The following is an 11,062-nucleotide window of genomic DNA, read 5'->3' as shown; positions in this document are numbered from 1 at the left end:
GCTGTGTTGAGGACGGCCTGAAGGGAGGACCCTGCACAAGGCTGGATAACAATCCTTGAGAGACTGTGGTGGCCAAGCCTCGGACTCTATTCTGGAGACAGGCAGCTCACTTCTCCGTCTACCCCACTTCTGTGCAGAGCGAGACCCAAAGGGTCACGTGACCACGTGCAGCCGAGATCCTCACCACTTAGATTCCGTGTTTGCAAATTTGCCTGTAGTCAGCCCCAAGCCAACACGGACGGGGCCTTCGTGGTCACTGTGGACGGGCGCAGGTGCGCACGTTCCCAGCCAGGGTCAGAGTGGAAGCCTGCCTCCTCGTTCAGCCCATACGGTCAACAGCGTTCTTCTTTTGGTCTGTTTCGTGTCTATTTTTCACATCTTTGTGATTCCGCCTAAGCTCAGGGCAGAAGTGCTGGCTAGTGCCCCTCCAAACCGAGATGTGTATGTCAGATGAACTCTGTTTCGGCAGGTCACCGTCGTTGGCCACGAGCTCAAGAATAATGAGTTACCAATACACGTTAAATGTCTTTAAACAGAAACACACAGCAAGCAAGGCCACGCATTGATCGGCTGAGTTAAGAGTGGCCAGAGGCTCTCAGGAACCTGACCTGGTATTCATTCCCCCCGAGCCACAGATCAGTATTCGCTCAGTGTTCGTGACGATTCTACAGAACACAACTCCTGGGAGTAACAGCAACTAGCTGTACAGTGCAAGGAACATTTGAATTAAAAAAGCACTACGTCAAACGGGCTTGAAAACACACCTGGGCAGGAACACGAGCGGTGGGGCTGGCACACACACCACCCCTGCAACCCACACGTGCTAACAAGCTCCGCGTGTTTCTAAGGTGTCTTCAAGTTTGAGAATCCCCTGGGGAGATCTGGCATCTCCTGCACCCAGGCTGTGGGGCACAGGAGGGCCGACTCCCACGTGGTCCTGCAGCGGGCTGGGCTCACACTCGACAGAGCACGGCCCTACAGCTTCTGGCAAAGGGGACTGACTCCATCATAATGACAGCCAGACTCAGCAGCGGAGCTCCCTCTATAGTCAAATCTAAACTGTTCTCTTTGGTTCCACTTTTCCGCTTGACCATAACGTCTCAGCTTGGGCTGTGGGCGGCCTGTCTCAGCAGCAGGATCCTCAGCCTTCCTTGCTCACACCCCCGCCCCAGCTCCGGCCCGGCCCTCACCCTCATCCTCAGATGGATCCCTGTGGACGGAGCCGGGTCACCCACCCGCCTTGGTGAGAGGAACGGGGGCCAGGAAACCAGAGCGTAAGCACCCAAGACAGCAAGACGTGGGAAAGGGACACCCAGGGGGCTTCAAAAGCGCTGTTTCCGAAGCGGGGCGGTGGGTACGCAGGGTCTCACCTAGTTAGGCCGTCCGCGTGTCGTTACCCACTCACGGGCGTGTACGCACACGCAGGCGTGCGCACACACTTCCGGTCCGGTGTGAACCCCTCAACACCGAGGGCAGGACAGGGGTCCCTGCGTCCCTGGAGTCTACCCTGCCAGACACCTAGAAGAGGACAGCTCTAGTCTGCTCCAAACAGAGAGGGGACAACAGCACGGGAAAGCCTGAGTGCGCAATCCCCGCCCTTCTTTTTACAAAGCGAGCACCGCGCCAACGGCCGCAGCTCACGGACAGGAAGCACAGGGGCTGCCACGGGGCACCTCACTCACGGGGAGACCGTGGCCCCTACTGATCCCGGGGCCGTCGGTGATTCCTGCCACAGGCACTCTCTTCCTCCACCGCCTCCATTCTTTCCGAGTTTTATTGCCCAAAACAAGGAGGGACGAGGGCGTCCCAGACCAACCACCGCCGTTACAGGATTCAAGTGGACAGAGACGGCAAGGACCCGATGCAGCTGTGCCACCCGCGTCTCCCCACACAGGTGAGGACAAGCGAGGGCTTTCTCAGGGTGGGAAGAAGGGTGGCGAGGGCCGTGCAACGGCCCCATGTGAGCTACAAAAGCCCCCGGTTCTCCTTCTATTTATCCTTCTCTTTCTGCTCTTTTTCCTTCTTCTCCCGCTCGGCTTTCGCTTCTTCCTCCTCGTGGTTTTTGATGAGCTGCTCCACTTCTTTCTGTTTGAGGACTCTGATGGCCGTCTTCCCGTTCTCTCTTGTTAGCGTGGCAATCTCCACTGCAAGGGGGCACACGCACGTTACGGGGCAGACACACCGGGCAGACAACAGCCCCAGCTCCCCCCGGAGCCCAAGCTCCCCACGCTCCCAGGCTTGGTGCTGCGTGCGGCTCACAGCTACTCCGACAGTGAAGACGACCTTCTAACCTGTCACCTCCTAGTGACACTCCTACTTACGTGTCTCTCTCACCCACCCCAACCTCCGACTCGCCAGTCTGTCACTTTCCTGCAAAAAGCACACCAACCCCTGGCTCTAGCTGGCCTGCCATTGGCTGCAAGGACCAGAAGGAACCTCCATGTCCTCGTTGGGGCCCCTGAAGGCGCAGTCAGATCACATGCCTTTCTCACAGACTTCAAAAGCTCTTCAAAACAAAGGCATGAAAAGTGGCTTCCATGACCACAGACAAGTGGTAAACTGATACCAAAGGAGAAGGAATTTTCTGAGCAGGGGAAACAGAGTACTGCCTCCTTGCAATTAGGGAGAAGTACAAGACAGGACAGTCTGCAAGTCGACTGTGTTTTCTAAGGAACACCAGGAGCTAAGTTACCCTAAACTAAATCGATCCATTAACTGACCACAATTTCTGAAAACCTTATTTAGGAATATTGTTTTGTGTATCATAAAACTTAAACTAAATAAAGTATTTAAAATTGCAAACATGAGATAACATAAGAGATCAGTGGATTCAAAAGAACAGAGGCTATAACAACTCAGGCGGATGTCATCCCTCAGATACACTACAGCACACAGATAAATGTGCATAACCACACGCATGTTACCGTGTGTATACACAAACACAGACAAGGCTGTCGAGAAGCTGATCAGACAATTATTAACTAAAGGTAGCACAATTCAGATCTCTAACTATGAACACTGAGAACATTCAGGCCCAAGTCCTGATGCTCAGAACATAGGGTGGGATTACGGTCAAGGCACTGAACCTCAATAAGGCCTAGCACCCTCACTTGGGAAACAGGTATAAGGCCGCTCAATTCATAAGGCTGCTGTTTCAATGGACTCGGACAACACGTTAGGGCTGAACACAGGAGCCAAACGGAAGGGGGACAACAGCTTCTCTCACTCAAGCGAGCCAATTAGGAGTGAACACCAATTACCTTTTTCAGCAGACAGTTTACTCACATCCATGGTCTTATTTAGGACTTTGATAGCTAAAGCCAGTGCGGACTTCAGAGTCATTTCTCCTTCTTTGTAGTCTTGTTTTAACATTGACACAGCGGCCTATAAGACATAAAGGAGAATCAACTAAGAATTTCCTTTAAATTCCTGCACTTTTCCGGAATACGGATTGGTCAGAAGAATAATGGCTGAATCACTGTGGGCATTATAACCAAGGCAGACAATTCTGATGGCAGGGAGGGGAGACACGGGATGGGGTGACAAGGGGGTTGCTGATGCTCTATGAATGGGGTCTGCAACCTGGACCTCCTCAGACCTGCAAGCGGTCCGTGACAGAAGTCAAGGGGCCTGAGAACTAGGGTGTGAAAAATAACTACGTCTATTTCCACAACTTCTCACTGAAAATTAGCATTTCCTTTCATTATAAACGTAGACAGTGAGCCCCAGGAGTATGAGCAGTGCTTGTGACTTCGTTACCAGCAGAAATCCAAGATGTCTTCCTATCACATGAAGGTTGTGGCAGCTATTTTAGAATTGTTTATACTCATGGCCACTTGAAAATCACGCTGGTTCTCAGATCTTTTGCTCAATTTCACAGCAGCACAAAAACACTCACAGCACTGTTGTTTCCAATGCATGTTGCTTTCCATCCTCCGTAATTCCCACTCGGGTCACTCTGGTAGAGCTGAAAGCCATAGTGCTTATCCCAGCCAATGTACAGCAACGAAACACCAAAGGGACGTTTTCCTTTAACAACAACAAACAGCCAAACATGTCAGCAGTCTGAATTCAGTATCACCATGGTTCCCTGAGCCCATGAGGGAGACTACAGCCTTCTCTGTGAAGTGAAGCATTCATAAACTGCTTTGTTTTCTGAACACCACAGATAAGCTCCAGCCAAAATCCCACTTTTGTCTCTAGGATTTGGACAGAGCCAGGAAAGGGAATAAAGACACAGAGGACCAGCGCTGAATTTCATTATTATGTGAAAAGCAATTTGTTTCCAGATTTGAAAATGGCATTATGGCCTTCCTGCAGTCTATTAATAAAACATATGATAATCTACACAGCAGAAGCCAGTTAATTCAGGAAGCAGGGATTTATGAAAAGTGTTTTATTTCATTTTCAACTTTTTACCATCTCAAAAAGGTTATTACCCATAAAATGGTTTAACTTTTTGGAATACAATGTCCAAAAAATTCAGTACCTCCAAACTGTGTATAAGCTTGTTTGATATCACACAATGCTGTGACCAACTGCTCACAAGGAATTGGTTCCTGATACTGTAATAAGTACCTACGATAAAAAAATTGGTATATTAGTTGTTTTCTCTAAAACACAGACACACCCTAAGCAAAATACCCTCTGAAAATAAATCTGTGCCACAGGGACAATCTAACAGCCACCTGTGATTGGAAGAGGGGAAGAAAGCATGGCCACACCCTAATATCCTTAAAGGAAGTAACATGTTACGAGGTTGGTTTAAGAAAACTTTAATTTTCAATTAATACATTTTTTAATGACTCTTTGTAAAAATGACTTCTCGTTAGAAACATCGAAACTAATGTATGTATCTTCAGTGATGCTGTTTATGACCATACCTTTGAGCAATGAGCCTCAGTTCATTAGTGAGAACATTAGCATCAGAAGTTATACCTGCCACGCTGCAGGCCATGTCCCTTGAGGAAAAGAAAGACATTGATCTTAGGTAAGCAGGGAGAGGTTTGTGAGTTCAGTCAGAAATGCACACCCCTGCTCCAAAGCCACTACAAAAATGACAGAAGTTTCACCTTTATAGACTTTCAACTTGATGTTATTCCACATGAAAAATAAACAAATGCACCCATAAGTTCCTCAACAGATGTATTTACCATCACCACCCTGTGAACGGGGCAAGAGAATAACACAAAGGAGCTAAAGGAAATCCCAAGATTCACCAGCAAAGGCAACAGAGGTCTTACCAGACGGGAAGACAGGTTCCTCTGTGCCCCCCTCCCTCCTGGGGCCTGGCTTGGTGGAGGTGAAGGGGACGGCACCCACGGGAAGGGTCTTTTCTAAGCCTGCCTAGAAGCCCAGGGCTAGGCTCACATGAGGGGTGCATTTCTTTCTTTGCCCTCGTCCCCTGGTCTGCCCTGGCTCTCCCACAGAGTCAACAGCCTCTGTCCTGCCTGGCAAGCCTGAGACAGTGACGCCGTGGAGGGGACAGCACTCCTTCGGACCAGCCCATCAGAAAAGCCTGGTAGCAGCGATCACCCGGCCCATCGCTGAGGGCACGGTCCAATCAGGAAGCCCTGCTCTCTGCTAGCTAAAAAGTCCCACACACCCCACTGTCACAGAAACCTCACCAAGGGCACAGGGCTCGGCTGAACTGCCCCCACACCTCTGGGAGGCCTGTGGTTTGGTAAGAGTCAGTATAATTCCACAGAATTCCTGAGTAGCCATTCTGAACAATGCTTTGAGGGCCTGCTACAAGCCAGACACTGTGCTAGTTTATTTGTATTTATTTTATTTCATTAAACTGCCATAAACTACTCCAGTGGGCTGAGACCCAGAGACATTAAATAACCAGTGTAGGGTCACAGAGCTTCTAAATTCACCCAAATCTGAGTGACTACCAAGCCTGGGCTCCTATCACTACACAACACAGGTTCTCCACTGAGTGCTTGGCTCTGTGCTTAAATAGGGTAACACATGGTCCTGGGCCTCAGGGTTTCAAACAAGATAAATCAGAAGCCAAAATTCTCGGTAAAAGCTGTTCACTTCAAGTACCAAGTCACATGGAATAGCCCTCCCGAAGTATGTGCAATTTCACTACGTGAGAAAGTGAGACATTTTTACACTCCCTCCCGGAAGATCTCACTCACTCATTCAGTTTATAAATTTTTTCAGAAAAAAACACTTCATCAAGAAGCTTGTGGATGTTGCGTCTCTCTGCTGCAAGCAAAACACCATCATTTGCTAAAATTCCCAAGCAGGTGCCTGCGTGTCCAATAGCTTCCATGGCGTATTCAACCTGGTACAGGCGACCTACAAGACACAAGCAGTGAGTAAGCAGCATCAGGGCTCCCAGGGAAGTCAGCAACACCACTGGCAGGACACACACAAGAGCCCCACTTTTACCCTTGAGGAGGCACCTAACCAACCTGGTGACCAGAATCAGTACAAAAACAACTTAGCAAGGATTAAAAAAAAAAGTTTGTATGTAGGGGTGCCTGGCTGGCTCCGTCAGTAGAGCACGGGACTCCTGATCTCAGGGTTGTGGGTTTGAGCCCTGGGTGGGGTGTAGAGATTACTTAAATAATAAAACTTAAAAAAAGAAAAAAAGTCTGTAGATTTTTTTTTTTCCCTTTAAGTCAAACTCTAATTTAAAGACATTTTTTAACTTGAGATGGCTTAAACAATTTCCATTTTACCTTCTGGAGAAAATATGGTTGTCCTGGAGTCATATCTTCGAGACTGCAAAGGAAAAACAGGCAAGTGATTCCTACCCACCAGAAGTAAGTCCACTATTCATCTTATAAAACATCCTGGCATGCAAAGCTCAGTGTGCGGGAGGGAACTGGTAAGGGAGAGGACACCGTGCCAGCTCTTCCTCCCACTGTAGTTTTCTCAGGATAGTCCACAGGTACAAGCAACAGGATTTATCAGGCAACAGCTTACTGGCGTGTGTACCAACTCACCATGTTTTCTGAACTTTATAAAATTCCTGTAAAAAGAAAGTAAGATCATTATTAAAACGATGATCTACAATTTAAGGAGCATTTCCTGACTTAAAAAAAAAAATCCGTTTGGTTCACTCCCTTCACTCATCTAACATTTATGATAGAGCAGGCACCAGGCCAGACGCTGGAATACCACACGGGGAACAGCACTCCCTTCCCTGCAGAGCTTACAGTCTGGTATTCAGGTGAGGGAGGCAGACACACACAATTATAAAGCAATGGGGAAACAGAGATGCTAGGGGTAGAGTGGGAAGAGGGATGGGGAAAAATCAAGAAAGCAGGGGTGCCTGGGTGGCACAGTCGATTGGGCGTCTGACTCTTGGTTTCACATCATGATCTCAGGGTCCTGGGATCCAGCCCCATGTCAGGCTCCATGCTTGGCAGGGAGTCCACTTGGGACTCTCTCTCCCTCCCTCTGCCCCTCCTCCCAATTCACATGCAGGTGCTCTCACTCTCTCTCTCTCAAATAAATAAATAAAACTTTATAAAAGAATCGAGAAAGTATTTTTTAAGAAACAAATACAAAAAAAAAAAGTGAGTTCAAATTAGAAATGGGAGAGGCAGAAATAAGGCTGGGAGCCATTAGACCTAAGAGGAAGAGTAGGGGAAAGGAGAATGGGAGAGCAGCCCAGGCAGAAAGAAGAGCCTGCTCAAAGGCACTGGGACAGGACAGCTAAAATGCAAGAGACAAACTGCTAAAGTTAAAAAAAATCTGAAGAAGCTACAGAGCTAAGTAAGTACACAGACCCACACAAAGCCTTGAATGCCAAGTTAAGAGACTGAGGCTTTCTCCAAGTGATAACGGAGTCCCAACCTAGAGGAGGTAGAGGTGGTAATCTTAGTTCATCATTACTATTCCTGCAAAAGTCAACATTGGGGCTCAGCATGATTTAGTGTAAATGCCAAACTTCAGACTTGCAGCCCATTTTCCTAAATCCCAGAATACCGGGAATTAAGCCTGGAGAGGTAAGCTGGGGATCCAAGCTCAGACCCCAACCCTGAAGGGCCTGCCGCCCCAAGTAAGAACCGCTTATTGGGCGCCTGGGTGGCTCAGATGGTTAAGCGTCTGCCTTCGGCTTAGGTCATGATCCCAGGGTTCTGGGATCGAGTCCTGCATCGGGCTCCCTGCTCCTTGGGAGCCTGCTTCTCCCTCTGCTTCTCTCTCTCTCTCCCCCTCTCTCATGAATAAAAAAAAAAAAAAAAAAAAGAACCGCTTATTTTCTCTCTCAAGCAATGGGCTCCACGGAAAGACTGTGGGCCAAACAGCCACAGGAGCTGAATGACCTTTAGTAAGATCACGGTGGCTGAAGAGAGAATGAATAAAAAGTAACCAGTCAGGAGGCTGTTAAAACAGGCAGAGGAAAGGTAAGGATGGCCCTGAGCACAAGCCCCGCTAGGCACCTCCGGTGCAGTTCCAGCGGGGCAACTTTCCGATACCGACCCTCCCAAGAGACGCTTAATCCCGCCTGTGCGACCGGACCCTGGCCCCAGCCCCGACGTGCGCAACAAACCAACCCAAGCCCCGACCCGGACGCCCGCGCCGGATGCCCCGACCCCATCCCAGACCCGGACGCGAGCGATCCCCAACCCCGCCCCATCCCAGGCCCGGCACCTGACCCCGACGTGTGCGCTAGGTCCAAGCTCGGACCCGGGTCCCGCCCAGACGTGCTCGCCAAATCCCCGACCCCAGCCCCGACCCAGATGTGCGAGCCCAATCCCGTGCCCGATCCTCAACCCCGACGGGAGCGCTAGATCCAAGCTTGGACCCCAGCCCCGCCCCGTCCAAGGCCCGACCCCCGGCCCCGACATGCGCGCTAGATCCCAGCTCGGACCCCGGCCCCGGCCCCGGCCCCGGCCCCGGCCCCGACGTGCGCGCTAAATCCAAGCTTGAACTCCAGACCCGGCCCTGGCCCCGACGTGCGCGCTAGATCCGATGAGAGCACGAGACCCAAGCTCGGACCCCAGCCCCCACCCCGACGAGAGCGCTAGATCCAAGCTTGAACTCCAGCCCCGGCCCCGGCCCTGGCCCCGACGTGCGCGCTAGATCCAAGCTTGAACTCCAGACCCGGCCCTGGCCCCGACGTGCGCGCTAGATCCAAGCTTGAACTCCAGCCCCGGCCCTGGCCCTGGCCCCGACGTGCGCGCTAGATCCAAGCTTGAACTCCAGACCCGGCCCCGGCCCCGACGTGCGCGCTAGATCCAAGCTTGAACTCCAGACCCGGCCCTGGCCCCGACGTGCGCGCTAGATCCGATGAGAGCACGAGACCCAAGCTCGGACCCCAGCCCCCGCCCCGACGAGAGCGCTAGATCCCAGCTCGGACCCCAGCCCCGGCCCCGACGTGCGCGCTAGATCCCAGCTCGTACCCGGACCCCGGCCTCGGACCCAGATCCCGGCCTCGGACCCAGATCCCGGCCCCGGCCCTGACGAGCACGCCGGACCCCCGAGCCGACCCGGACGCGCGCCCGCGCGGGCGAGCCCCACGACGGCCGGCCTGTCGCCGAGGAAGCGGGTGCAGAGTCATGGCACCTACGGTGCCTTGGGGGCGGCTGCAGGCCGAGACTACTCTGCCGCGACGCTCACGACCCCTGCCCGCAGGGAGGGCGGCCAAGCTTCCGCGGGCGCCCAGGGGCAAAGGCTTACCTGCGGGACACAGGGAAGAGTGGAGACCTAAACCGAGACTTTCCTCGAGGAAGAAAACTAGCCGCCACCACCACTGCCGAGCACTCGCTGTCAATATGGCGCTCGCGCGTGCGCAGAGCACGGGGGCGGGGCCGCCGCGGGCCCGGAAGTCCGGGGGCGGGACCGGAGCTGGCGACTAGAGCGGGAGCTGCTGTGACTCTGTCTTCTCGTTCCGTGCGGTCAGCCGGCGGCCTGGGATGTGTGCGGGGCTGGCGCCTGGAGCCCCCCCGCCCCTGGCGGCCGCGCATCCCCGGGCCGGAAGGGTCCCGGGCCAGGACACTGTGCTCCGGGAGGGACCGGCACCGCCCAGCGCGCCGTCCTTCCGCGCGGACCCTGTGACCCGTGCTGGCCCCCGGGCACCTCCTCTGCTGCTTCCCAGCACACGTGTGGAGGGTCGCACTGGCAGTCGTGCGGGCCTGTTAACTGCTCATCAGACGAGCCGGCGTCCCGCCTCCGGCTCTCCCTTCTTGAACCTGCCCTCCGCTCTTACTGCGGACACACAGAGCAAGCCAAGACGGGGCCCATGAGCCCCCCCAACCCCGCTTAGGCCAGGACGGGGCTCACGAGCCCCCCCACCCCGTGAGCCCCGAGCCAGGACGGGGCTCGACGGGGACGGAGCTCATGCCTGGTCCCGGCCTCTTTCCTCATCGGCCCGCCCGAGTCAGGGCCATACCTGCTAGCAAAGCGCACAGCGTTTAGCCTGGCGGACACTGTTCAGTGTCTGCTCGCTGTCCGTCCCTCCACCCTTTTCCCTGCGGCTTCGGTCCCTCTGTCAACCACCTGCTGTTCATGGTTTAAGTTGCCTTGCGTTGCAAGGTTGACGAGATCTGGGTTACTCTGGAGTCATGTGCTCGTAAGTCTCCTCCACGGAGAGGCCTAGAGGGCAGGGACTCTGTCCTCTTCATGTTGGGTGAAAAATTACTCCTGGGGGATCTGGACTCTGAAGAAGAGGTAGTCTGGGAATAAGCTGTATTTTGAGACCTCCCCAGTCACTCCTGCTTCCCGGGCATAAAAAGAGGTGAGCCAGGCAAAATGGCAGAGGGCCCCACCCCGACGGGCTGCTGTGCATCCTCAGGCCCAAGTGTAACTCCGAGGATCCCTGCCGCCTTAGTTCATTCTGCAGAATTAGGCAAGTGATAACTAAGAGTTATGTGAGAGGCAGAATCTCAGGTCGACAGAAGAGCGACTGGGTGAGAAAAAGGGCAGAAGGAAGAATGAGTTTGACTAGTTTGGGTGACAGAGCAGTTGAGCCTGATCAGAATGAAGGAGACAACAAAGGAAGTAAAGGAGGAAAGGCATTTGAGGCCAATTTGTAGGATGCCTTCAATGCCAGAATTTTTTTTTTTCTGTAGGTCACGGGGAGCATTAAAGCGATGTT

The 11,062-nt window shown here is 52.8% G+C and overlaps 1 protein-coding gene across 1 annotated transcript; it reads right to left on the bottom strand.

The window, feature by feature from the left end:
- Nucleotides 1–1,756: 1,756 nt before the first annotated feature.
- On the bottom strand, nucleotides 1,757–9,752 carry PSMA4 (proteasome 20S subunit alpha 4). Its single transcript, XM_027571652.1, has 9 exons — nucleotides 9,646–9,752; nucleotides 6,963–6,988; nucleotides 6,696–6,738; nucleotides 6,147–6,309; nucleotides 4,884–4,961; nucleotides 4,490–4,578; nucleotides 3,899–4,029; nucleotides 3,261–3,384; nucleotides 1,757–2,144 (listed from the first exon to the last, which is right to left on the bottom strand). The coding sequence occupies exons 2-9, from the start codon at nucleotides 6,963–6,965 to the stop codon at nucleotides 1,990–1,992; spliced, it is 786 nt and encodes a 261-aa protein (XP_027427453.1). The 5' UTR covers nucleotides 6,966–6,988; nucleotides 9,646–9,752; the 3' UTR covers nucleotides 1,757–1,989.
- Between the last annotated feature and the right edge of the window lie 1,310 nt (nucleotides 9,753–11,062).

The sequence above is a fragment of the Zalophus californianus genome, chromosome 6, assembly GCF_009762305.2.
Source record: "Zalophus californianus isolate mZalCal1 chromosome 6, mZalCal1.pri.v2, whole genome shotgun sequence".
Lineage (NCBI taxonomy): Eukaryota > Metazoa > Chordata > Mammalia > Carnivora > Otariidae > Zalophus > Zalophus californianus.
This window is presented reverse-complemented; position numbering and strand designations above follow the sequence as displayed.

Coding starts and splice junctions, on each gene's coding strand:
- PSMA4 (XM_027571652.1), bottom strand. Junction 4,030..4,489: donor AGCTTATACACAGTTTGGAG/GTACTGAATTTT, acceptor TTGTTGTTAAAG/GAAAACGTCCCTTTGGTGTT. Junction 2,145..3,260: donor TAAACTGTCTGCTGAAAAAG/GTAATTGGTGTT, acceptor GCCCCCTTGCAG/TGGAGATTGCCACGCTAACA.